Below are 27,377 nucleotides of genomic sequence, written 5' to 3' on the forward strand. Positions count from 1 at the left end.
TCTTCGTAGACAATGGGGCACAGGCCCGGAGGAACCCCCCAGACATACTACCTGCGATGAAATATGCACTATAGGAGACCAAGGGAAGTTGATCTCAGGGATATATACATCTCTACTAACCAGCACATGTCTTCCCTTAAATAAACTTAGGACCAAATGGCAAGGGGAGCTGGATATTACAATAGACTATGCACAGTGGTCCAGAATATATACAGTTTCCAGAAATGCCAGGTTTAAATTAATAAACTTATATGCCTATCATAGGGCCTACCTAACCCCCTATATGATATCAAAGATCTATGGTGTAGAAAATGCCAGATGCCCTCGATGTGCAGAACTAGCAGCAGAGTTGTTGCACATGCTCTGGAGTTGCCCACTAATCGGGGAATACTGGACAGGGATATTTGAGGCACTCTCCACCTGCACAGGCAGAACATTACCCCGATCAGCCATAGTGGTGGTTTTGGGAGATTTCCCCCGTCCTAGCAAGCATAAAATTACAAACCGATTCATAGACCTGGCCCTGATACTGGCAAGGAGAGAAATAACCTTGCACTGGAAAGACCCAAAGGCCCAACGATAAATCGATGGAGAAATGCATTAATTAAATGGGCGGAAAATGAAGGGACAGTACTACTAAGAGAGGCACTCCGGGGCCTAGGAACTAGAGACAAGGCCCAGCATTGGAACGCGAGGCTGGACAATTTTAGAACACCCGACTCTACTAACTCTGATACAGAGGCTAATATATCAGAACCAGACCATGTATAGCCGACTAAGAAATTCCCATTTAAGATTTTACAAGAGACCAAATATGTAACTCATTTGTGAACTGAACAAACACCTTTATGTAATTGATAGAATGTGCAGAAGGGAAGAGAGGGGGGGGGGGTGGGGGTCACAAAAAGATGGTAAGTTATTTTGTTCTGTATGCGTTTCCATGCAAGTATAAAGCAATAAAAGAAATCTTTAAAAAATAAAATAAAATAAAAATATATATATATATATATATATATAATGTCCCAATGCTAGCTGAGCTAGCTCATGTGTTCTGCCAGTGACACAGAATTAAGACATGAGTCAGATGGGGATTCAACATTCCTGCTCAAAAGGAATGGTTTTTGGAATTTGGATTGTGATAGGGGGACCAAAATAAATAAATAAAAGCATTCAGTGCTGGTTTTGGGGTGGTAAGTGTAGAGATCCTCATAACAGCAGTCGTACTACTGTGTGATGTAAAGGTTGTCAATTTAGGTGTTGTGTTTGAGATGTTGGTAACTCAGATTATGCAATTTTAGTGAGGGAGTAAAAGAGGAGTTGTGAAGATGTTTCAATGGTGCACGCTAATGGATGTCTAAGCTCACCCAGAAGCTTTTACCTTTTGGACAGAAAGTGACGCAGCTACTTTGGGTAAGTAGAATTCCATTTAGATGCTGCATACTATACCTTGGAAGAATAGGTGGGTGAAAAATTCTGCCCCACCAGCAGAGTTCTGCCCACTCTGCTTGGAGTGCAGAATTCTGTAAAGATTTGGTCAACCACTACACAGGAGAGTTTTTTCCTCACGGGCGGATCACCAACATTAAGTTCGCGAGCGAGAAAAATCAAGCATTAGCTCGCTTCCGAGCTAGATTTCTTAACGTGGAGGGTCACAGGAGTTAGCGTTGAGAAAGCTGCAGCTCAAATAGAAAATCTACTTGAGCAGCAGAAAGAAGCAGCAATCTCTGGCACGCTATGTGGTGCAGTTCACGCTGATTTTATAGTGCTGAACAAGCTCCCAGCACTAAAAATCAGTGCAAGCAGCACAATGCCAAATTCTGCTGCTTGCAGACTTTTTAATAGAACTCTGCAGAATTCCACGAGTTCCGCATGCCCTTAGTTGGAAGTACTTGTTTAAAACAATTTGTTGTTTCTGTTTGAGCACTGTATTTATGGCATTAACTAGGTGATGGTTGAACCATCCAACAATTATCCTACTTGTCAATAGCCCAATGTCTTCCCACGGAACAATACGTTCTATACTTTGTTAAGCACTGGGGAATCTAGATGCAGATACAAGTACAGGATGATTAGATCCCAAGAAAATGAATTTGGTTAGGTCTTACTCCTTAGCTCCATGTCACCATCTATTATTGATATTCCTTGCTCCAATAGGTTTTCGGTTCTCTCCTCTAGCAATACAAGACCGGAATGCCCTCAAATTTTAACTGCAGATGGAACTAACAAGGGGATCCAGGCTTGCAAGGTGGGCAGTAATGAAGATTCCCAATTGGTAATCATCTCCCATAAAAAGGATGATATTAAGTCATTATTGATAACACTTCTGAATAAAATTTCCGATCAAAGCCCAGAGGGGAGATCCCAAGGGTATTTCTGCAGATGAGGTTGTTCTTAAACTCGATCCAGTAATAAGCACCAACGCTCAAAGTTTATCTAATTGTAACGGCAAAATGACCTCCATTCCTATTTGCAACCGGGACAGGGGAACTAATGACAGGCCATCCTGCCAGCCCATTAATAATACTAATGAGCGAACCTTTAAACCTGGTGCCAATAAATATGTTTGCTCTGTTGGGCGGCGGGATTCAGGTACTGTTTGTCCTACAGTTTCGAACAAAGTCCATGTGAGATTTCTTAGAGCAGGTTTTCATGCAAGTCCCCCTCGAGCTTCTTCCTTTGATTCCGTGAGACCTACACAATCGCTTGATCCGAAAGGAATATATGGACAAAGGAGGGATGGCAATTGCTTATACTTAACTGGGGTATCCAGATTGCCACAGGGTAACATAGAATCCAAGGATTCTCTCATTAATAAAGTAATCTTTTGGATACGTACACAAAGGAATTGTCTTTCTGTCATCCGGTCTGATATACAAGAGGTCCGTAGACATAATCAACTGGGGTCGGATTTCGATTTTATATCTATACTCTTATGATAGCAGTATTGTCAACAACCTCATATCCTTTGATGCACGGACCAGTTCTCTAAGCTCCGGTAGGAAGTCAGTCCTTAGACTCTGCAGGCACCCTCCTGGAGGCATGTTGTACAGGGGCTGCTGCTCAACTGGAAATCAGACAGATGGAGTCGCTATTCTACCAGCTATCCATCTATCATCCAAGGCTGAGAATCATTCCCCTTCACTTTCCGATTTGGATTGACTATCTGCTTCTCATGCAAAAATGCCAATTACAACAAATGGAGAATGTCAGGAAGAATATAAAGGGAGTTTAATGACTGTATCTCAAATAAGAACTCAATCTGCGATTTCATAACCAAAACGTAATGTTATGTCCTGGAACATTGCGGGAATAGAATCCAAGCTAGATGATCCAGAATGGTCGGGCTTTAACAATTACAATGTCTGTTTATTTCAGGAAACCTGGGCTGTGGAATCGTACCAACTAGAGGGTTTTACGTCTTATTTCTCTCCTGCCCAATCGGCTAGTAGAGGATTTGGCAGATGCATAGGAGTACTTATGATCTCATGGAATAATAGGCTAGATTGTGATCATTCTGTGATTGAATTTAACTCATGATTTGTTGGGTATATAGTTCACATTTTGTCCTGGCTTTAGGTTAACTGTATTAAATGTATATGCAAGGTCTGTTCCACATACTACTGAATCTGAGATACTCACACAACTGTCTGAGTTTGTAGAGTCCTTAGATCCTTCAGATTTGTTGATGATTGCAGGTGATTTTAACTGTTCTTTTGTACCGGATGGCACTATTACCTTAATTAGTGAGGAAGATGAATTATGGGGTATCCCTCAACCCAAGGAAATGGTTTCCTCTCCTGCATCGTGTGTATCTATGCAGTTGGCCTCACTCTGTTTAAAATATAGTTTGAGAGAATGTAACGGTCGCACTAGATCTGATCTAAATCGTGCTCTTACATTTAAGCAAGGGCTTTCTTTTAGCACTATTGATTACATTCTGGTGGGCATCAGGCTTTGGTCAAGTACACTAGATATGGAAATCATTTCTCACCATGACAGTGATCATATTCCCTTGTGTCTTATATTAACCAACCAAGCTTTTCTAAAAACGCGACACACAGAGATTACTAATGTTCCAATCCCTCGACTGAATCATAGACGAACTCGTGTTAGCTGGCAAAATGTGGCAGCAAATCCATATCAGATTAGGGATATTTATTTATAATTTCTAAATCTCTTTTCGGTTTTTGGGGAATAAGAGGTCGCTACTATACCTATTCTGACAATTCATACAGAATTGGTGGATACCATACGGGGCATTTTCTATAAAGAAACTCGCCTAAAGCGGTCACCTGATATAATCTCTTCTAACGAATGGTATAACAAGGATTGCGCTCTAGCAAGATCTAATTTAAAAGAAGCATTAACAAACCTCATTCAAGAAGATAATGTGGATGCTAGATCTAAATATGCTAAGGCCCTGAAGCAAGCAAAAAAAAAAAGCTGGGAAGACGGAATCTGGCAGAGGTTATTGGTTGCAGTTAAAAATAAGGATGGTTCTTTTTGGAGACTGCTGGCTTGCAGATCGAGAGGGGGAAATGACTCCATCAGCTCATATATTCAACCTGATAGATGGGTGACACATTTCTCTGAAATGTATGCCTATCCTGTATTGCATGACCCTAAGGTTATCAGATATGATGATGATGATGATGAAGCTTCTACAAATAGCTCCTCTGAGAGAATTGTCTTTTCTATAGCTGAAACAACTGATGCTATTAATTCTCTGAGGCCAGCTAAAGCCCCTGGTCCTGATAAGATACCTGGGGATCTGTTTAAATCTGAGCCCACTATATGGGCATGGTATATCAATTTATTGTCCAATACCATAGCAGCAGGTGGTCCCATTCCCGATTCATGGTGTGGTGCAGAAATAATCCCTGTTTACAAGAAAGGCGATGTAGGTTTACCAGCGAACTATCGACCGATAAGCCATATTGATATTCTCCAAAAGATCTCTGCGAAACAAATTTTGGCCAGACTTATGGAATGGGTTTTGAAAAACCAGATTTTATCCCCTCTACAGGCTGGATTTCGTTCAAAAACTAACACTATGGACCAAATCTTTAGGTTGTCACTATTATTCTGGAAGTATGTCACCTTAGCCAGACAGAAATTATATGGGGCCTTTGTAGACCTGAGATCTGCTTTTGATCTTGTGCCAAGAGAGAAACTGTGGGGAGTTCTGAACAAAATTGGTACCCCAGAGAATTTAGTACATTTAATCCAAAGATTGCACAAGAATACTTATGCACAAGTAAGATGGGGTAACCAGGGGGAACTCACTGACAGGATAGATATCAGGAGAGGGGTACGACACGGTTGTGTCCTTGCTCCGACTCTTTTCATCTGGTTTATCAATGAGGTAATACAAGTTATTAGTAATTGCCAAAATGATGCGCCCTCTTTGAAGAACACAAAAATCCCGATTCTGCTATTCGCTGATAATTCTCTCTTGATCTCCGAACACCGATGGGCCTACAGGTATTAATGGATAGGTTTAGCTTGTTTTGTGATGACTTTGGGTTGGAGCTTAATCACACCAAAACTAAAGTTATGACCATGGGACGTGGTCCCACCAAAGGATATACCATCCTTCACAAAGGGACTCAACTCCATTGAGTAAGGTTTGCTCCATTGATTACCTGGGGGTCAGAATTAGTAAGGATATGCAGTGGGAGGCCCAGATTAATAAAAGCTCAGCCCTTCTGGCACATAGATCTGGGGCAATTCTGCGCTTCCACAAGTCGACTATCGAGAGAGTAGTCACTCCAGCAGTAAAAATTTATTGGGCAAAAACTCAGAGTGCTGTGGCTTACGGGGCAGAAGTCTGGGGATACTCAAATGCTGGCAAACTTTCAATAGGAGTAAATAATTTTGTAAGATCACTCTTGGCTTGTCCACGTAATACTCCTTTGATACCAATGTTTTGGGACCTCAGACTTGCACGTAATTATAGCTTTAAGACCGCTGCGTTTCTGGGTACGTGTTTGGACTACTCCTGAGCTACTCACATATAAGGAATCCATCCAAGATATTTTAGACAGACCTAACGTGCTTACTATTCCTTGGTATCAACACATATCAAAATGGTTTTACATTCTGGGTCTTAGTAACTACTGGAGCCATCCTTACAACTTAAGGAAAGAGCAGAAGAAGCATCTAAAAACAGCTTATTGGGCGTATGTCAGGGGAAACCACTTGCTTCATTTGTCTCATGGCAGATTGACTTCTCAATTTCTTGACACCAAGTGGCATCCATGTTTTGAACTGTTTATGGATCTTATTACTGCAAGAGTTTGTATATTCAGTTAAGATATGGATGCCTACCTCTTAAATCTTTTGGCAATAGGCGGGATTCTGCTCAGAGAACTGATTTATGCCCGAGTTGTAGCACTTCTCCGGAAACCATTGTGCATTTTATGTTCATATGCCCAGCATATAGGATTGCTCGTCAGAGGTGGCTATGTCCAGTTTGCAAGAACATGGGGATCAGATGTTGCCTTAAGGATTATGATTAGGGACACATCCTGTCCCCTGTTCTGTGCAGTTAGCAAGTTCCTTGCGGCTGCATGGCATATACGAATTTGCCAGTTAAAAAATTATTTTTGATTATTATGAGGCCCTATGATTAGGGTGTTAGTTCGCTGGATGATATTTTGGCTATCTTGAGGAACAAGGTTTAGGTAGTTTTGCACTGTGTGAAGAGAAATACCTCCTTGATTTTAATATTTGTTTTTATACCTTTCATGTATTTTGAATGTAAGATATTTATGGATTTTAAATTTTATTCTTGTACTGGGTGATTTATGCTTTGATGGTTTAAAATTAACCAAATAAAGCAATGTGTTAATGTATTTGGTTAGGTATCTAGAGAGTCTTTCATTCGCAGGTATGTTTAGGTCAGTTTGCCAGTGATGTACATTTGAAGGAGCATGATGGATATGAAACCAAAAATGGGAAAAACTGCTCTCAGCATGATACTAAGACATTTGAACCAAAATAGCAACACCATCTCCTCAACAGAAAACTATGGCAGGAGCTACTGTACGAAAAACGAGGACACAAGTTATGTGATCTACTCAGTGGGTGGTGTGTGTTTGGGGGCTTGTGGGCGAGAGGGAAAATTGCTGTGACACCTGGAGTCGGTGCAGAGGTATAGCATTTTCTATCACTGTGCAAGCTGGTGAGTTACTGGGCTAGGCGAACCATGTGCTCATGTTACACATCTATGTTATAGTGGAATTTGGTCTTCGAAAATGTAGCTTTGCTAAAGTGCTAAAAAGTCCCATCTATTACGGAGACATACACAAGAGAAAAAAAAAAAAAAATCATGCTGGAGCTTTGTGGCCTGGTCTAAAAGTAAATACAATGCACGGGTTTGAAGTATTCGCTATAATTAAACTTAGAAAGCAAACCTAAATTATTTATCATTTTTAGCGTCTTTTTCGCCCAATACCTACCAACCAACCAGAAGAATCATATCCATTACAGTCAACCTTTTCAGCACCATCAAGCCCAGATATACACATTCCACATGACGAACAGCATAACTTACAGACATATGGCACTGGGCTCATAGGTCTTTTATTATTTTGTTCATTTGACTCTGCTCAGAGTTACTGCACCATGAAAATCAATGAACAAAAACAGACTGGCCACCTACCTCAAATTTCCAAAAACAAATTTATTCAAAAACACTAGGTTGTAAGTGCTGATGTAAGTGGAATTCTGTTACACTCCTTGTTGAAACCATAGGCACACTCTGATCCTGTAATGGTATATCAGCTGTTAGTATAAACCACTCCGCTTCCAATAGGTAGCTTTCAAAAAATACTTAAAATTAAAAAAAACTGCGCAAGTCTTGCAGGATCGAAAGGAAAAACAAAATCCAGATTTGCATTATTATTGAAAAACAATTATGGTGAGAAGATAATATCTCTCACAAAAAAAAAAACAAAAAAAAAAAAATAATAGAGATCACAAAAGCTGCAACAGCCAAATAAAGACAAGGATTTGTAATCCTCCACGGTTGGACTGTTCCCTTAGCCACTTATTGTGTGAAGACGTATGATGCACATGTACAAGTTGATCAATACTAAGCAAAATGCAGCTTTTGAAACTTATTTTTTCCTCAGATGCTGTTAATAGGTGTTTGCTCTATGCAATACAAGTGAGAATGTTAGTTGTTCAGGGGTTTAAATTCCGTTCTAATCAAGGTGAAAGACTTGCAGTAAACAAAATATTTTTTGCTGGCATTTTGTCCCATTTTTCAATTTCACTAGTTTTAAGACTTGAAAGCCATGCTGGCAAACACCACATCTTTCCTCAAGTAAAGTCCATGTGTTAAATTGCTGATTTGTTGCCACGCCTATTCTATGCCATCCTCATTTATTAAAAATGTGCTGCTTTATCTCCTGGGTTGAGAAGATTTCAATTTCTTAAAAGAAAATATTTCCTGCTGCCAAAGTAAGGTTCAGTAGAATGGTTACTTTTGATGCTGTAGTCAAGGGGTCTGTCAAGGCTGTCAAAGTACCTTGTTCCAAATTTGTAAACATTACTAAAACATATTTTGGTAATCGCATAAGAAGTAATTTTAGTTCACTCTGATCTCAGTTAATGTGATTTTGTCATGACTGCTGTGTTTTTGTCCGTTTTGAGGGAGGTTCTGTTGGCAAATTATTTTTGCTAGTGTCATTTAGGTCCCCCTCCTCCTCGTCTTCATCAGTCTCATCTTCCTCACCTATGGAGAGTAAAAACAGTTTACAATCAATACCGGTGAGGTTTGTGAAATTCAAGTGGATATTATATCCGCTGAGCAACAGTTAACTGTATTAAATCCCCTAAGAGATAGTGAGATTTGCAAGAAGAGTTTAAAGCCAAGAAAGAAAAAAAAAAAATCAATCTGCTCTCTGTTTGGGCATTTCCCCCCCCCCGCTTCATCAGAAATATAGACTAATATACCCAATATGCCTAGCCCGCTGCTATAGCGCAAACACAAAACCACGTGTGTATGAGGAAATACATATGCATTCACAAAGGGCAACAATAAAGGCATACATACAGGTCTAAGCCACTCTCATATTATTAAAAAACATTTCCAATCACTGCTACCTCAACACCATCACTGCCCAGCTCTCTTTTCAGGCGTTACTATCCTTTCACTGCTATAATCCCTGCACTACCCAATTACCCCTCAAATCCCTCCACAACCAGTAGCCTCCTACAATGTTGCTTGTTCCTATCACCTTCAAAGGCTGACGTGAAATGGCTGGTGACTCTGAAAAGCTGGTAAGGCAACGGAGTGGCTAGGATCAGTCTTGCATGTGATAATCTGTCCTCCAACTCTACCAGTCCTTCAGAGGCTTGGAAAGTGAAATCATATCTCCTATTCCTCCCTCTATGATGCCTGCATTTATTTGTACTTTATTTCATGTAGCAGTAGAGACAGTGGGCATATGCTGCATACCTCCTGGATACAGTGCTCAGAATGAACAAGTTATGTTTACTGAATAAGCAATAGCTACAGAAACAAGCACTGGCACCACCAACAGGTCACACCTTCTTGACTTATCCTATTTTCTTTGGCCACGATGTACAGCTTCAGCTCAAAAAAGTTTGATGATGCTATGAGTAGAAGTGCGCAGTCGGCATGGTCATTCAGAAGGTGCGCATGCACAATGCCAAACCCCATGAATCACCACAAATGACCACTGAAAGAAACAGGTCATTATCTTTAATTTACCAATCCAAGATGCCACGTGACATGAAAAAAATGAATTCACCTGTGGAAAAAAAACGTTTTTTTTTTTTTTTTTTTTAAAGTGGAGCAGCTATCCAGCTTGGCAGCTGCCATGGCCTCCAACAAAAATTAAAAATACATTTTTTAGCATGACCATGAGGAGTGGGGGAGCTATGAAGGAGCAGGTGGGCAGTAACTTACGGAGAGTGGGTGGAGGCAGCAGTAGAGGAACTTGAAATCAGTAAGGGTAGATATAATAACTTTTAAAAAGTGTGTATGAAACGGCAAGGAGGGGGAAGCAAAGAATATGGTGGGTGGTAAGGGGTAGCAGAGTGAGTGGGGTTATTGGGCAGGTATGGAATGAAAAAGTAGTACACAATGTAAAGAGCACATGGTGGAGCAAAACTGAGCCCATAGGGGTGAGTTGAAAACACACAAGAGAGCAAGGAAACACATTCACTCTCATTGACTGATTGAAGAAAAGAGTAGTTCCCTAAATGAACGCAGGAGAAGGATGCAAGTCCTCCAATCCAAAGGATGGTAAAGAAACTAAGGTCCAAGAGGAAACAAACACAAGAAGATGTAGGCCAACCATTGAATAAGAAGCAATGAAGAAAAAACAATAGGCAACTTTTTTTTTTTTAATGATCCACAACAGGGTTTTCAAAAACATCAATAAAACAAAACGGTCTGAAGGCAAGACTTTAAACCAAAATATTGTTGATGACCAATTGTTTAGCATAAACATGTAGAGCAGTGGTTCTCAGCCTGTGGTCCGAGGACACTTGAGGGTCTACAAAGGCCTAATCAGTGGTCTGCAACAGTTTACAAAATTAAATATTAAAAATGTATATAAGTATAGATAATGGAGCAAAACTGACAATCTGAAAACTTTTTATACTGGACAGTAAATTAAAAATTATTTCCCTGATGTAGTGGTGTGGAAGGATAAAAGCAGTCCAATTGAAAGGAAGGTAAATAAGCCTCCATGGGACAAACAAACACAAGAAGAGGGAGAAGAAAATTAATTGAACAAGACTGAGAAGAAAGCACACCCACAGTAAGCAATGTGCGGAACCGAAGAATATTAGTATTTACCGCAAGAAGTCTTCGACAACAAAGAGCTAAAAGCTGTGTGTCGGCGCAATCTAAAAATACCATAATATTAATCAAAGGCCAATGTGAAAACCTAATAGCATGTGAAACAGAAAGAACACACACAAGTATGTTCGGGTTTTTTGGATTCTGTCAGAAAACGGAAAGCCTCAAACATTTTCCACCATGTGACATTTCAGCGGTTTTCAAGAAACGCTTTTTATCAGATTGTGGACCATGATAATGGTGACCCAAGCTCTGTAGTGAGGTTGTAGGTCTTACGACTACTGCGGACGGGAGTCCAACAGGCATCATAATAGATTGATAGTAAGTGTGCTTCTGTGTAAAGGCGGCAGGAGGAACAGAGCAATGGTGGAATCCCCGAGGCATCCCAAAACTGTGACAGGGCTCACTCTACCCATTTAACCCTACCGTCTGTAAACAGTTAAGGGCTATAACAAAGCTCTCACACAAATCCACCTGATGCACATATTCTGCATACAGCGAGACATCATCAACCATCTACACACTCACTGCATTCGTTCATCACCCTGGACCTATGCTGCAAATCACATGATTATGCATTAATAACTTGACAGAAAAAACAGCAATACTACAAAAATAAAAAAAATGTTTAACTCAATTTCATATCATTTGTATAGCAAGATGGAACATATTTGTTTTCAAACTCGCCCACCACATTCTGTCCCACTGCCATCCCTAGGGCACAACTTACACCCCATCTCCCGCTATGCTTCATTGGTATGTTTAGCTTGCCTAGAAATAAATGCCTTGTACATGGTAAAAATTGTACCCAAGGGCTTAGAATTTAAATGGCACTAGTAACCTGCAGCACCTATTGAGCCATTAACTACAGTTAAGTGCACAAATGGCTTTAGTTCTACCATTATAGCCTGACTAACAGTCTAGAACATACACTGCGGTCTGTCAAAATAAACTCTTTTTGACAGGTTAAAAAAAAAAAACTTCATTTTAAATATTAATAAGTCACCCTACATAGCTTTGTACCCAACAAAGTAGGATGTATGATATTTAAAAGTGAGCCACGTAGAACTTAATGTTATCATGTCTTTACAGTCACAAGGCACTAACGCTATTCTCACAGGGGCAGGTCTAGCTATCTTATGTAGAAAACAGGAGTACAGATTAAAATACTAATACTGTATCTCGGAAACAAGACCAGCTCAAAAAATAAACCACGATTTTAATAGTTATTAAAAATTCAATTATATGGTGAAGTTGGAAATGTAATAAATATTAAAGGAAAGCAACTTAGACAAAGTTACTTTTTACTTGCCTGAACTGTCAGAAGACGAATTGGCATAAGTCTTCTTCCAGCTCTTACCAAGTCCTTAGCCTTGAGCAGATGTGAAAAAGGAGCCAAGTAAAAAATGTATTTCAGTTAATTAAAACCACTCCATGCAATTCAAAGTTTCATAGTGTAAAACGTCTTCAAAAAACTATCATTAATCCTAATAAAAAAATAAAAAAAATAAAAATAAAAATATTTACGTCTGATTAGTCACTAAGTATGCCAACACGGACAACGAGCAAAGAGGCTGTCATTCAGTTACTGTAACTTAAATTAGATCTCATATATATATATATATATATATATAATAAAAAATAAATAAAAAAAAAAGCATAAAACATAATTCACTATGTGCTGTTGCGCGTGTCAGCGGAGGGGGGGGGGAATACATATATATATATATCCTTTTTTTTTTTTTTTCCTCACTTGCTCCTAGCACACGTTTTGTAGCTACTATACCAAACATGAATTACTGTAAACCGAGAAGCCATTATGCAGAGCAGGGGTCAGTTAAAAAATAGAATGTGTACCTGATGGAACCACTTTCTACATGCTCCTTGGGGAAGAATACATTTTAAAGTTACTTAACGTCTCCACCCGGCGAGCGCATATTGTGACTTCTATGCACAATTTGATCTTTGGAACTCATGGAGGATTCTCCATTGACAGATTTAGCTGTCACCACCTCCTTAAGCTGATCATGATTTTAAACAATGACTCCAGTCACGTGGACAAATTTAGCGTTTGTTAGCAAGTTCTAATGCCATAGCGATTATAGACATTCAGCAGCAGGAGCTTGCAGTCCTTCAGCAAGAAAGTTCAGGAGAATAGAAGATTAATAATGCTTTCCTTTTGTTGTTGGGAGAACTGCCACAGGGGATACTCAAAGAAACTCCAGTCAAGACCTGGGTGTAAACGTGTATCTCCAAAAATGTTTCAACAGGTATAATGGCCTCATGCCATGAATTCACTTCTGTTGAGACTGACATATTGAGAGATAACGGTTTATTTTGCAGACAATTTGATTCATCCGGTCTCACTGTTTGGCCCTTGCCTTTAGTTCAGGTATATTTTGACAGACTATGGACGTGATGATTGAGAGATCATGATGTGTTTCCAGTGTTCCGAATAGAATGGTTGATTCTCTCATGGAACAACAGGACCTTCTTTTTTAACTATACGCTGTCAACCCAAGTGGTGTCCATTTTCCAGACTCTATTGCCCTTGATTGGAGCGTTTTGGATTATATATCAGCACTACAATTCTTGCCTTTTTTGCTCTGAGGATAATCCTTGAATAAGGGCCGAAATGTCAACTGTTGATACAGCGAAATTGGGATTTTGTTGTTGATCAAGAAAATGTGAATTATGTATCAAATCATTCTTTTCCACATATACTTAAGTTGTATTTTACAACATTAGCCTATCTGCTGGTTTGTGTATTTATATGTAATTTCTGGGTTTCACATTTGCTGCTCACCAGCACTTTGTGTTCACTGATAATATTTGGCTATGAGAATTGGTTACTTTTTATGGCTGTCTAAGTAATAACACAAACAAAAACGTGAATATGCATACCTTCCTGTGTCAACCGTATTTGTTGAGGTCCTTTACCATTGGGGGACGAATTATCCCAGTTGAGACATTGTTGCAGAGACATATTCCTTTTGTTGTTAGCACAGTCTGCAAATTCCTGATGGCAGACTATCGGCCCATTTTGGCAAGTGGCGATACGATCGGTGTAAAATCTGAACTGTAAAAGCTTTATAATATCCTTTGAATGAATAAGTCAGAAAGGCCAGCAGCAGTAATCATTTATAGGAGTTGATGGATACCCAAGAATGGCTTCTATTACTGAATGTTTGCTTATCACTAGTAAGCAAGAGGTTTTGTGCTGGTTTATTTTTCAGCTGTTTCAGACAAACTACTAGTGATACCGCCCACGCATTCAAATTACGAACTCCAAGTTGTATCTCTTTCAAGATACACAGGATCTTAAAGACCCAAAAACTGCTTGCTGTAATGAGAATACGTATTCAGGAAAGTAGTTTTTTGGGCCACTTCCTGTAGTAAACTGAATTCTAATCAAAACTGAGCCTGCAATGCTGTATGGGGGAGGCAACAGAATGTGGCACACTTTGCATTGTGATGCACTGCAACATATCTGTCTGGGAAAGCTTCTGCCCAAAACGTAATTGTGGGTACCAGCTTTCCCTTTATCACCTTCAGTAACCGAGTGAATGTTGGGGGTGAAATCATGAGTGAAAACGTCTGAAAGGCAGCTATTAAAAGGACACAATTTTTGGTTTTCATGCATTTAAATGTAGGCGACGGGCGCCCCGATCTTGTAGCACTATTTGAGACTTACTGGCGTTATGGGCTAGCCACTGAGGAGCATCCATTTTACACCCTCAATCTTAAAGCGTCCAAGCTACTAAGGAACACTTTGCCTAATTGATCAAGATTCCTATATTTGGATACCTGGATTGGAATCCCCCACTTGGTGTTGGTATTTCATAGGTCTCTCCTGAGGCAGCTGGCCAGGTTTAAGTTAAAGTCCCCTGTAACTATCCATAGGATGTTGTCGAATTTGGTGGTTAACTGAGTAAAATTGTGCTCTAAAATATTAACACTTTTCTTTTTAAATCGGATCTTTGATTGATTTATAGTTTATTCACACTTCGCCAATACTATTTCCAACATACCAACTCTCCACTATTATTCCAAGCATTTTGAGGGTGTTCAGTTCTAGTTTTCTGATTTTGTGTGTCATACATAGACAGGTCTCCCTCTTCAGGTAGCCTTTTTTTTGTTGATGTGAAAAATTCCACATAGCCATTCAAGGATGTTCCTCCTTCCAACTTTCTTGAAGGCAAAGAAGCTAACGACGGTAGAATGTTCTCTAGTTCTGGGTTGTTGCATATTTTTTATATATATCTATCCCCGAGGAAACCTTTAACGTTTTCTCCTGCTCCCACTGCGTCTTTGAGAAGCGAGGGGTGTTCTTATATGGCCAGCCATGTTCCTCGAGATGTTTTTCATGCTGCTTCAACTTTTTCCATTTGCAAGCAGACATCTTTCCTCTTCTATTTCATAAACCGCAATATCCCAGTCCACAAAGACTTGGCAAGTTGTGAGAACTAGGGATGCTATACCAGGAGATGACAAGGTCACTGTCATTGCTTCATTCGGTTTGCCATTTGGGCTTGAGTAAATTTGATGGCTGCTCTGTTGTTCAACGTCAAGTGGCTAAAAGCCTTCCAGGTAGCTATAAGTCTCAGACTATTACCAATGTTTAATGTGTCTCTGTTGCTTTTAGATTCATGTTCTAGTTAAAAATGATCTTTTGTCTGTGACATTTGGTTGTTGAAGGAACTACCGCTGAGAGAAGATGTGCTGATCTTCTCTACGGCTGCTAAACGACCTTTTATGCTGGCAGGAGGCATTGTGGATTGAATTTTGAATGTGGAAGGCAAGGAGTTGACCATAAGATCATGCATGTTTCCCAAGAGGGGCTTGCTGGTTGATTTTTGGCCTAGCATGCTCTGTAACTGCTTCTCGGATTTACTATTCTGAATATGAAGGGTCCAAAGAGGCTCCTGGAGAACTTGCTGGCGAAGTTGTCATCTTCATTTGGCTGCTGAGGGGTCAATGGCTTGATCTCCGTTGCTGAAATAACCGCCTCTTCTGTTGGGTGCACTAAGTTTATTTGCTCTCTTTGGGCCCCCGAAATGGCACATATAGGATTTGCGCTCACAGTACGAACTGGTAACAGCTCTGGGCCAATGATGCAAGACTTTGAGACCCCTGTCTTCGTTGAAGGTGGGTTGAAGATTGGAAAAACACTGCTGTATTCTCCCTCCGTTTCAGCACCTTTGCTTCTCTCGCTTTATTTTGTTTAAATTTTGCAGTTTATTTTTAGACATCCGATTTGAAACCGTGGCAGATGCTCTCAAATAGATGGGGAGTACTAGAGCCTCAAAACTGTTACAGGATTTATTAAGTGGCGAGATCAGGACCAGAATGTGTGTTGCCTCGTCATTTTTGTCTGTATCACACGGGCACGGATGAATTTCTGCCTTATAATTAATATTATTTGAGCCTCTTCTATCGGTCTCACAGAAGAGCACTTGGCAGACCATACTCTACAGCTTCTTGCTGTGATGCATTCGATATCTGGACAATGTTCACAGAAGGACAATTTGTAATGTTCATGGTTCTGACTTTCTGAATCAAGGAGAACGGGATAGAAGAAATGGAGCCACACGCGTAATCTTGCTTTAGTGAAAGTGGGCTTTTATAGACATCTGCCAGAAGGTCTTTAATAGTCTGAGGTAGAACTCAACGGCCGTTGTATATTGAGCTAGAGTTTGTAACAAGGATATCTGAATATTTAATGTATTCAACTGGAACTCCAGCACCGTTGAGGTTACTCCAGAGTTTGGGACAAAATTTCCAGGTGTCTTGTTTGAAATATTCTCTGCTCCTAAACTGTGTGATGGACGACTGGCTGAGTTTCCAATTGTTAGTTGGTGCCAGCACTCTATTTCGCTATCATTTTGGTCTTGGTTTGTTAGGCATACTCCAGAGGCTGCCACAAATATATGAGGAATAAGTGTGAGCAATTTGTAGGGAGTACGTGCCAATAAAGATTAGGACTAGGGTAGGGCTTTCTGCGGTCTGTGTTACAGTGGGAGGTGGTGTCCGGAAGAAAGCTTTCATTTCGCTCATATGTATAGCAGTCCATGCCATAGTATTAAATTGTAGAGCTTGCTTGAAAGGTCAGACGTTTTGCCTTAGCTTTCTTCTTTATAGGCCCAGAATTTATATTATGCATTTCGAATAGAACTCCTGGATATAGGTCACGGGCAAGGTGATAGGCCCGCTGGCAGTTAGCAAATTAGTAGGATTAATTAGATTAGATGAAATAGGGGAACCAGGATGGTCCGAACAGAATAGTGCTATTTAGTTGTGCAATTTAGGCATGTGGGAGGCTGCGCCAGTTGTGGGCCCCTTAATGCCTGGATACCCCTTATCACAATAATCAGCCAGGGTAGACAATAAGGAGTACTCCAGATGATTAACATAGCTTTTTACAAATTGTCCAGTCTCTTCCTTGAGTGGTAAAGCCAGCCCTTTGATTTAGAGTGTCATTTAGAAAGGCCTCCTGCTATAAAGAGTGGCATTAACATTCAAGCCGGTGTGAAATGCTTCCCAGGAGCAAAACAATAGGCTGACCTCAATGGGCAGAGATAACTCCCCTAAACTTCACAGAATATGCGGGGTGAGGGCTGTGGGCACTCATTTGACAATAAAGTGTCAAATCAACCAGCTTGACAGGTCTTTTCACCTACATGTAATACTTGGGGCACACTTGAAACAAAGAGACAACCCTTATGGCTTACTGTCTGGTAGCTGAATGACCCTGCTTTTGTTCTACCAGACTTCAGTCTCTGGATTTGTTGCGGGTACACTGCCTGTCTCACCTTGGATTTCAGTTTTGGAGGACACTAGGGTTATCAGTTCACTCCCCACTCCTATTCCCAGCCACAAATCCAAATAATAATTTGGCCAAAGACCCGCACCATCTTGGATTTGCCATGATGCAGCGAATTTGGGACTTGTTTGACGTAATGCAAACACAAACTATTGTAAAAGTACGTAGGTCAGAGCCTGACAAGTTTTACCCCATTGGTTAAGAGGGGCCAGGAGTCACTGCCCACCCACTAGCTAATGCAAGGCAAAAATGGACAACTCCAGAACACTTCTTGGACCTGCAGAAGATCAGAAGAGGCCTAGACCTGCTGCTTCTGGCCTGAGAGGGAGCCCAGAAGTCATGGACCTATTCCCTCTTGAACCCAGGACAAACATGTGGACTTCAAGAGTCAGGAAGGTGATCTTGTGTGGCTCCAAGGAGACAAGCTGCAAGAGGCCTTTTCATAAAGGTTCCCAGCTGACCAGTATTAACTGGACCTGGACCAGACTATCCTGTTAGAATCTGAATGACATCTTGCGAGTCTTCAAGTGCTTGTCCAAAGGTCCTCAGGGACTGTGGAATTGTACTACTCTTGGGGACTGGAACCTAAAACACTAAGTCAAAAGGTAAAATCTTTGACCAGCAGGAACCAGTTTGGTGTATCAGACCCACGCTCCATTGCAGCCAGCCTCAAATTGCACCCAAGTCCCAATCTACCCCAACCATTGACTATAATTGGCACTCTGTGCTTCTCTGCGCTATTCTTCTTAAAACTTTAAAAATTCATATGTCCAGTTGTCATTGTGTGTTTGGTTATTACATTTTACTCTACTTTGGTGGTGAATTTTTCAACTTTATTACTGTTTGGTACTGCATAAATACTCCATACATTTCCCTAAGATAAGCCTGCCTGCTCTGTGCCAAAGCTACCAGGAGGTTGCGCTCTGGCTAATTTAACGATTTTGAGGATTCAGTTTTACAAGGGGTGTGATTATTCCTTGAAGTGGGTAGTCACCCACACCAAATAATAATCCAATTTCTTACAACACCCATAAGCACCAATTCATTCACCACTGGATAAGTATCCACCCATAGAGGACTCATTTATCATGTGCCACCAACATCCATACAAAATCTATTTCATCACTGTGATGTTTCATACCCCTGCCACACCATTCTGGAGGTTCAAAGACCTGCTACAGGCCCCGAATAAGCCTGAGACCGCTCAGGTAATACCCTAAAATTAGAGCAACTCTACTGTAAGAAGGAAGAAACTTCATTGCAGACTTAGACAAACTGGGAGTGCCATCAGAATGCACTAACTGCTATCCGTGCATCACCACTTCCAACCTTCTTTGGGAGGCTTGCCAGACTGCCATTCCTTTAGTCATGAAATAAAGGATGGGCACATTAGAGCTCCCTCATTTGCAACAGCTTCTGTAAAGAAACTCACCGGCAAAACACCGAGGAGTAGTACAAATGCCCAGGAGGTCATGTAGAGCATCATGGAGTGTAAGCAAACAATGGAGAATAAAAGCAAGGTAAAACGACAAGAGGGAAGAACCCTGCAATGAAGCCTACAAACTGTCAAACGGACTTAAGTGGGACCTTCAGGAATGTTACACGTGGAGCTAGATTTTTCCGGAGTTCTGGGTCTTCAGCTGTTGAACTGCTTTGCTTTCAGGCTCCGTCGCCTCTACAATCTTGTAAATTTGACAAGAATTTGAAAACTTCCATCTGTTAAGCTAGCCCCTTCCTCGGTTGCTGTTTTCATTGCTCATAGTGACAAGATGCCCCGCATGTACGAACACTTTAGACATAAATAAAATAAACTCGGTGCTTCCACTATTGTTATACCACTTGACACGATTTCGGGAAATCAGATGCACGTGGGACAGAAGTTTGACTTCTGTCATGCAAACACTAAGAAAGGTTAAATGACCCACAATATTATTATTGATAGCTCATGCCGTCCAGCAAATGGGGTGAGGAAGAAATAGCAACTGTAACCAGACACAACGCTAACTGCAGTTACTTTTTTTTATATATATAGCAAAAAGATATTCACAAACTTTTGAAACACACATACAACGGGTACAGCATTAGAAGCAGCTGTGTACGCTTTCATCACACATGCAGGTACAGCAAGGGGACTGTAGCATGTCAATGCACATTACAATAAACAAACCACAAAAGTCGTACTTACCTTTACTAATATGTCTCCCCCACAAACCCCTTTATCAATTAGTTGGCTTCAAACGGTACGATTAAAGTTACAACTCTAAATGAATCCAGTCCATACAGTCTATGGAAATGAATTCGGCAAGTTTAGGAATAACATACAGGTCGGCGTTTTTCTAAAGTGGCTGAGTTTGAAAGAGGGAGAGTTGTATTCGCCAACTGATGCGCATTACAGTGAAGGTTGATTTAGCAGGGATAAATTAAACAAAAAAATAAACATGTATACATTGCAAGACAATTTTTTTTAATCTTCCTATCTCATCTCTACCACCTTGAGCCAAGGTCCTACCTCTCCCATACAGACCCCCAGGTGCCCACTTTCTGGACATTAGCCTTCTCTTCGCGAGCTGGAGGGTGTAACTGTAATCCTCTTTTCAATTATCGCCTACCTCCTAAAAAGCAACATAGTTGTGAGAACTTCGACATGGTTATCCTCCTTGAAACCCGTAGCACCCTACTAATCCGGTCTATCCTTAATTCACATTAACGGAATCGCCCTCTTACGTATAATGTTTCCCTCATTCACAGAGACGACAGGCACGCTCCCCTCTCACCTTCAAAGCACTGGCCTCCAGCACCTGCCTCGGCACCTGTTTTCTCTTTTATCACCAACTCGCTCAGCACGTGGGACACCTCCGCTTTGAGCTGCTCCAGACCAGCGATCAGCCCTTTGCAGCTATTGTCGCATGGCACCAGGAACTTTCGCTTCCCTCCGTCCCGGTAGCTCAGTTCTCCCTGAATTTCCATTCCGTATAAAGCAGCTCAGGGAGCTTTCGAGAAAATACCTACGAGAAAAACATGGGGAACAGCACAACCGCCACTATACCATAAGAGCGGCGCAGATCCAAAAAGACTACAGACATGAGATCGAACACACCTCCTCATTTACGCGTCCACAGCGTCGTGAAAGGGAATCGACAAAGAAGAAGGACTGATTAGAAAGGCTTAACTGGGAGACTGGTTGCCATCTTAAATTGGTGTTACATATAGTTCAGTGTCAAGAACAAACCGCCATAGGAATATAAGTGAGTTTATACTTACATCACAATTGTTACCAAAAATATGTTTTTTCATAAAGTAATGCAAATACACATATGTTACAATTCTCCAAAATATTTTAACATTTAGAAATGACTTGCATATACGTTCTTCAAAAAGATTTTACATCTATTACGATCTCTCTGTTACTGGTATCAGGTGAAAAATATCTACAAGTACATAAAGTGTAAAAATTAGCAGATACAAACAACCAAAAAGCACAAGCTATCGACTGCAAGTTTGGTCAATGACATAAAATAAGGCATACAGTCTTCTAAATTGAAAGTCTGTATTTTTTTTGTAACTATGTGAGAAGTAAAGTAAATAAATTTCTAGCATTCGCGTCAAGAATTTTTCAATTCTATTAAGGACATGAAGGCATGGCTCCTCCTCCTCGACCAAAGTACTTCTCTCTCTGGGATGTGAGTGTGGTCTTCAATTTTTTTGGAGTCCTGGCTGGCTAAGAAATACCAACTGGTCCTCGGATTCAACTTTCAAGGCTTTTTACTGTAAACCTATTGACATTGCATCTGTGGGGGTGAATCAGATGTAAACAAGCATAATCTGAGCCTTCGGTCCTGACATAAAAGAAACATTTTTTTAGCAGTCGTGTCAATTTTTTTTCAGTTCTATTAAGGACACGAAGGTGAGTATTATCCCTCCACAACTGGGATGAGTAGTGTTTTACTGCTTCAGTTATATCTGTGCTTTTGTTGCTAATTCATGCTATTACATTTCTTGTATTAGTTATTTTATATTTAAATGCACTCTCCCCTATGGTTGATTTGGTAAACTATTTTGGGGACTAGAATATATTTTATGGTTCTATTTTTTTATCCTTCTCTAAGGAAATGACAACAAATGAGGATTCCTTCTGACGCTGGATTTGCACATCTGGGTTCCTGAGTCTCTTCCTGAAGTTCTCCCTCGAGTGGTCATTGAGTGACCAAGTTCCCTGAAGTTCCGGGTTGGTGTCCCCTGTTTTGGACCTGAGAGTTTTTGCTTGTGGACATTGTTGAAGTGACTTTTTGGTTATCCTTGTGCAAAGAAAGAGGGGTTGGTCTTTCATTATCGTATTATATAGTGTGGGGGTCTCTATGGTTGTCACATGATTACTGTGATTCATGGGTCTTGTAGTGTTTTGTTTATTTGCTTCTGCTTAGCTGCTGAAAATAAAAAGTAAAGAAAGAGAAGCATAATCTGAGCCTCCCGTCCTGACACTGAATTTTGATTCTATTACAGACACAGGGATGAGTATTTTATGCAAATCTTTCTTCACTTTATTCAAAATCACCCCTTTCTAAGTTTACTCCGCTAAGACTAATCAAATTACCTTTCCAGCAAACGTGTAAAACGTTATTAACAAAGTAACTATGTGTGTGTGTGTGTGTATATATATATATATATATATATATATATATATATGCAGTTTGGTTGTCCATTAAAAACTTCACTTCAACCGATTACTGTGTCGGAACTTTGCCCGGCTGGAATACCATTTGTGTATATATATATATATATATATATATACATATATATATATATATATATATGTGACAGGCTGAACGGTATAAACCAGACTGAGACCGGATATTATGGTAAAACAAAACAAGTTTTTTTTTATTTGTGTTCGTTCTCTCCCTTTTCTTTAGTTCAAAACAAAATAATTTTATAGTCCGCACTGGGGTTCTTTGGGGTTGTGGTCTCTTCACTCCTCGTAACACTGTGTTCCTTCTTCTTCCCTAGGTCGGTGAATTCTGAGTAACGCGGCGAGCTCCAGTGGATTACCGGAAAAGAAAACAGAACAATGCCAAGGTAAGTGATGGGTTGCTTTCTGGGGTACTCTTCTTATAAAGAGGGGGGGGGGGGAAAGATTGTAGGGGAATAGGGTAGTGTGTAGGGGTAACGGTGCACAGGATAAAGAATAGTGGTGACGGGGTTTAGTGCGCACACCGGGTTCCCAAGTTTACTTAGGATAGTCCGTCTCTTTCTTTTATCTATGGCACACCTGTGCCCCTTCCCTTATTGTCTTCCCCAGCTCCCCGTTTCCCTTCCCCAGTGTCTTTTTAAATTTAAATTCCCCTGTTCCCAGGATGGACCGTACCTTGGTAAGCCACGACCCTCCTGGGTCGTGGCTGGCTCCTGGGTGTTCCGGCTCCGGTCCCTCGTTGTCCGTGGCTCCTCCTTCTGCTGCTTCCTCGGTTGGTTCGATGCTCCGCTCCTCAGTGCCTGCACTCTGCATGTCCTCCTTCTCTCCTTCCACTCGTTCGTCCTGCCGGCCGCGGACCTTCCTTTTACCCTCCTCGGTGTCCCAGGAAGTTCTTGAGCGTTTCCCTGGAAACAGGGAAACGCGTCAGCAATGCCGAGAGCGTTCCCATGGTAACATGGGAACGCGGAACTGACGTGTCGGTCTTGTCCAGCCTGGAGACTGCTGCCGTTGCCAGAGGCGATTTCGGGTCGGCCCGACCACACACCCCATCCCAAGATCGGTCCTGATCGAGGACCGGAGAAGAACAGGGAAATCGGGACAAGTAATCCGCAGGGCCCTGTTGCGAACCAGGGACATGGCAAACCTGGAAGGTAAAAGGCTGTAGCTCAAGGAACCATCGTAGGATTCTAGAGTTGGAATCCTTGTGGGAGGCAAGCCAGGTAAGGGGAGCGTGATCGGTATACAATATAAATGGTCTGCCCAGAAGGTAATATTGCAGGTTCTCCACCGCCCACTTAATGGCCAAGCACTCCTTTTCAATGATAGGATAATGACATTCACGGGAAAGAAGTTTCCTGCTTACGAACACAATCGGGTGATCCCTGTCTTCTTCATCAGACTGGGCGAGTACTGCTCCAAGTCCCACGTTAGAAGCATCTGTGTACAGACGAAAAGGTCTAGAGAAATCGGGACATTGTAAGACAGGATCTGATGTAAGAGAGGATTTCAACCGCTCAAAACTAGCCTTTTGACCCTCCGTAAAGGGTCCTAACTTGTTAGGATGACGTTTGGATAACAGATCAGTCAGGGGGGCTGCAATAGTGGAATATCCTGGAATAAACCTACGGTAGTAACCTACTAAACCTAGGAAGGAACAAAGGTCTTTTTTTGTTTTAGGGGTTGGGGCTTGGTTGATGGCTTCAACCTTCTTTACTTGTGGTTGTATGGTACCATTGCCTATCTTATACCCTAGGTACAGTATGTCACTATTTCCTAAAATACACTTCTTGGGATTGGCCGTCAATCCAGCCTCTGCTAGTGTGGTAAAGATTTGATTGAGATGGTGTAGATGGTCTGACCAGGTGTCACTAAAAATAACAACATCATCTAGATAGGCTGCAGCGAACGTATGAAAAGGTTTTAATAGTCTATCCATTAAACTCTGAAAGGTAGCCGGGGCTCCGTGGAGACCAAAGGGTAACACTGTGAAGTGATAAAGACCGGACTGTGTCGAGAAGGCCGTTTTCTCTTTATCTTTGAAAGGGGAATCTGCCAATATCCTTTAGTAAGGTCTAATGTAGACAAATATTTGGCTTTCCCTAGCTTCTCGAGGACATCATCTACTCGGGGAATGGGATATGTGTCGAACATGGATATTGCATTGAGTTTACGGAAATCAATACAAAATCGGACTGATGCGTCCGGTTTCGGAACCAGGACTACTGGGGAGCTCCAAGGGCTACTGGAGGGTTCAATTACTCCTAAGGTCATCATTTTTTCTATTTCCTCTTCTATGACATGTTTCCTAGCCTCGGGAATACGATAAGGTCGTAGTCTGATAGTTTGTCCTGGGGTTGTTTTTATTTTATGAAAGATCAGGGAAGTTCTTCCTGGTATTTCTGAAAAAACATGTGGGTACTGATTTACCAAGGAGAACAGCTGCTGCCTTTCTGACATTGTCAGAGAGGTGTTGACAGAGGGCATATTTTCTTTTCCCTGATTTCCAAAAGGGAACAGTTCTATGTCTAACTCCTTATTGTTAGAGACAAGACAGCCCATCTCCACTGTCTCGTCGACCTCCTCTACTGCTTCCCATTTCTTGAGGAGGTTCTCATGGTAAATTTGTTTTTTTTTGGGGCTGATACTTAATTCTATAAGATAAGTGACGGGGGATACCGCTCTAATAACCCTATAGGGTCCTTGCCATTTAGCCAATAATTTTGTTTCCGAAGTAGGTCGCATTATCAAGACTTGATCATTCGGAAGAAATGTACGTAGTTTACTTCCTCTATCATAATATTGTTTTTGGGTCTCTTGGGCCTTTTCCAGATGTTGCCGTACATCTTCCCATAGGTCTTTTAAGTGGCTTTTAAGTTTCTGGACATATTCTAACAAGGGCCTTCCTTCCTCTTCCTCTTCTTCCTCCCATGTTTCTACGGCCATATCCAAAAGCCCACTGGGTTGCCTTCCGAAAACCAGTTCGAACGGGCTATGTCCCGTTGAAGCCTGTTCATGGGTTCTAATGGTCCGGTTATATCGTTCTACCAGACCGTCTGTCTGGGGGTGATAGACTGAAGTTTTTATTTGGGTAATTCCCAGTACCCGACATATTTGTTTCATGAGGTTCGACATGAATGGTGTACCTTGGTTGGTGAGGATCTCTTGGGGAAACCCTATCCTAGAGAATACCGTTACCATAGCCTGTGCCACTGATTTGGTTGTCATGCTTGATAGGGGAAGGGCTTCGGGTATCTTGTCGCATAGTCTACCATAACTAAAATATAAGTATGTCCTCTAGATGAAGGAAGTAGGGGTCCGATTAAATCCATTCCCACCCTGCTAAATGGAATATCAATGATAGGAAGAGGGATTAGGGGTGCTTTCCTGGGTCTGCCTGGTTCGGTAAGTTGACATCTAGGGCATTGTAAGCAATATTTCCTAATATGTGCAAAAACTCCTGGCCAGTAAAACTTCCTGAGGAGATATTCTTCATTTTTTTCTCTACCGAAATGTCCCCCCCCCGGCTGATTGTGTGCTAGAAAGAGTACTTGGTTCTTATAAGCTTCTGGGACTACTAATTGGTGTTTGCGTTCCCCTGTTCTGGTAGTAGTAACCCTATAAAGAAGATTTTTTTTTACTAAGAAATAGGGACCCACCTCATCTGTCTCTTCGGATTTCGCTGTTCTCCACGCATGTGTGAGGGTAGGGTCCTCTCTCTGATGTTGTCGGAAGCTGATGGGGCCGCTATGGTTCTCGGCTACTATTCTTATAGGGTATTTGTTCTCTTTGGTTGCCTGAAATTTCAATCTCTCATACCTTTTCTCTCTGCGGGACAGTTTCCTGCGTTGTGGGGGACACTCAATGGGGTTACCAAAAAAGGGAGCTTCCTTCCACCACTCTAGGTTCTCCGTCTGGGTCTGAGTAGAATCTAAGAGTTGTTGAAAATGTATATAGTCTGTGCCGATAATACACTCTTCAATCAATTGGTCCATAACTCCCATAGGAAGGAAGTCTCTGTATTTTCCCCACTCGAGCTCAACTACCATAAGGGGGTACTGCTCTTTGTCGCCATGTATACAGCAGATGGTAACCCATTGTCTGGGGTTCTCATCCATAGTACCTATCAGATTTTGGCGAATGACGGATTGACTACAACCCGAGTCCATGAGGGCAGAGAGGGACCGTCCATTTATTTTTATGATCTGTTTAAATCTGGCATGCCCCCCTCCAGTGCATAGGACTCTTCGTCGGGTTAGACCTATCTCCATAGGTTCCACTCCTTCTACTTTCCTGGGGCATGTGCGGGCTATATGACCCCATTCTCCACAGTTAAAACACTGGGGCCCCTGCATTGGGTGACCCTCCCCTTGTTTACGGGGACTTGGTTCCTCCACAGAATATCTCAGGACGGTTTTTGGTGGTGGTGCGAGGGGTTTTATGTTGAGACGAGGTGGTGGTGGTCTCACGTCGGCGGACCTGTGAAAAGCACAGGCCAAATCTATGGCAAGCTCTGTATCCACCTTTGGATGTTGCCTTATCCAATTTTTAGTACTAATGGGTAGGGAGTCCAAATATTGCTCTAGAATGACTGTCTTTATGACGTCTTCTCCATTGGTTCCTATTGGTCCTAACCACTTGAGTGCTAAATCTTTCACCCTAAAGTAAAAGGTTCGGGGATCCTCATTTTGTCCCCATTTTACCTTTTGAAATTTTACTCTATAGTACTCTGTATCGTGGCCAACCCGTTCCAAAATGCTCTTCTTTATCACTTGGAAGGATGTGGTACCACCCGGATTAGCTGCTTGATAGGCCGCCTGCATAAGTCCTGTGAGTAACGGGGCGATGTATTGTCCCCATCGTTCCTCCGGCCATTGGGCGGAGGAAGCCACCCTTTCGAAGTTGGTAAAGAAAGAGTCCGGGTCTTCCCCCTCCTGGAATTTTTGAAGAACTGAACTAGGGACATTAGGATGCACTTTACTGGCGGCTATTGTTTCTGTTAATTTTTTCATTGCCGTCTCATGCAC

The 27,377-nt window shown here is 41.5% G+C and overlaps 1 protein-coding gene and 1 long non-coding RNA gene across 2 annotated transcripts; one reads left to right on the forward strand and one right to left on the reverse strand.

Annotated features, from left to right (window-relative positions):
- Nucleotides 1-7,667: 7,667 nt before the first annotated feature.
- GON7 (GON7 subunit of KEOPS complex) lies at nucleotides 7,668-20,764 on the reverse strand. The gene is made up of 2 exons (XM_069208219.1): nucleotides 20,441-20,764; nucleotides 7,668-8,743 (listed from the first exon to the last, which is right to left on the reverse strand). Exons 1-2 carry the CDS (start codon nucleotides 20,631-20,633, stop codon nucleotides 8,631-8,633), a joined length of 306 nt encoding a protein of 101 aa, XP_069064320.1. The 5' UTR covers nucleotides 20,634-20,764; the 3' UTR covers nucleotides 7,668-8,630.
- Nucleotides 20,765-21,344: 580 nt separating this feature from the next.
- Nucleotides 21,345-22,741, forward strand: LOC138258741 (uncharacterized). Its single transcript, XR_011198539.1, has 3 exons — nucleotides 21,345-21,570; nucleotides 21,773-21,891; nucleotides 22,671-22,741. It is a non-coding gene; the product is annotated as an uncharacterized lncRNA (long non-coding RNA).
- Nucleotides 22,742-27,377: the final 4,636 nt, after the last annotated feature.

The sequence above is a fragment of the Pleurodeles waltl genome, chromosome 9 (assembly GCF_031143425.1).
Source record: "Pleurodeles waltl isolate 20211129_DDA chromosome 9, aPleWal1.hap1.20221129, whole genome shotgun sequence".
Lineage (NCBI taxonomy): Eukaryota > Metazoa > Chordata > Amphibia > Caudata > Salamandridae > Pleurodeles > Pleurodeles waltl.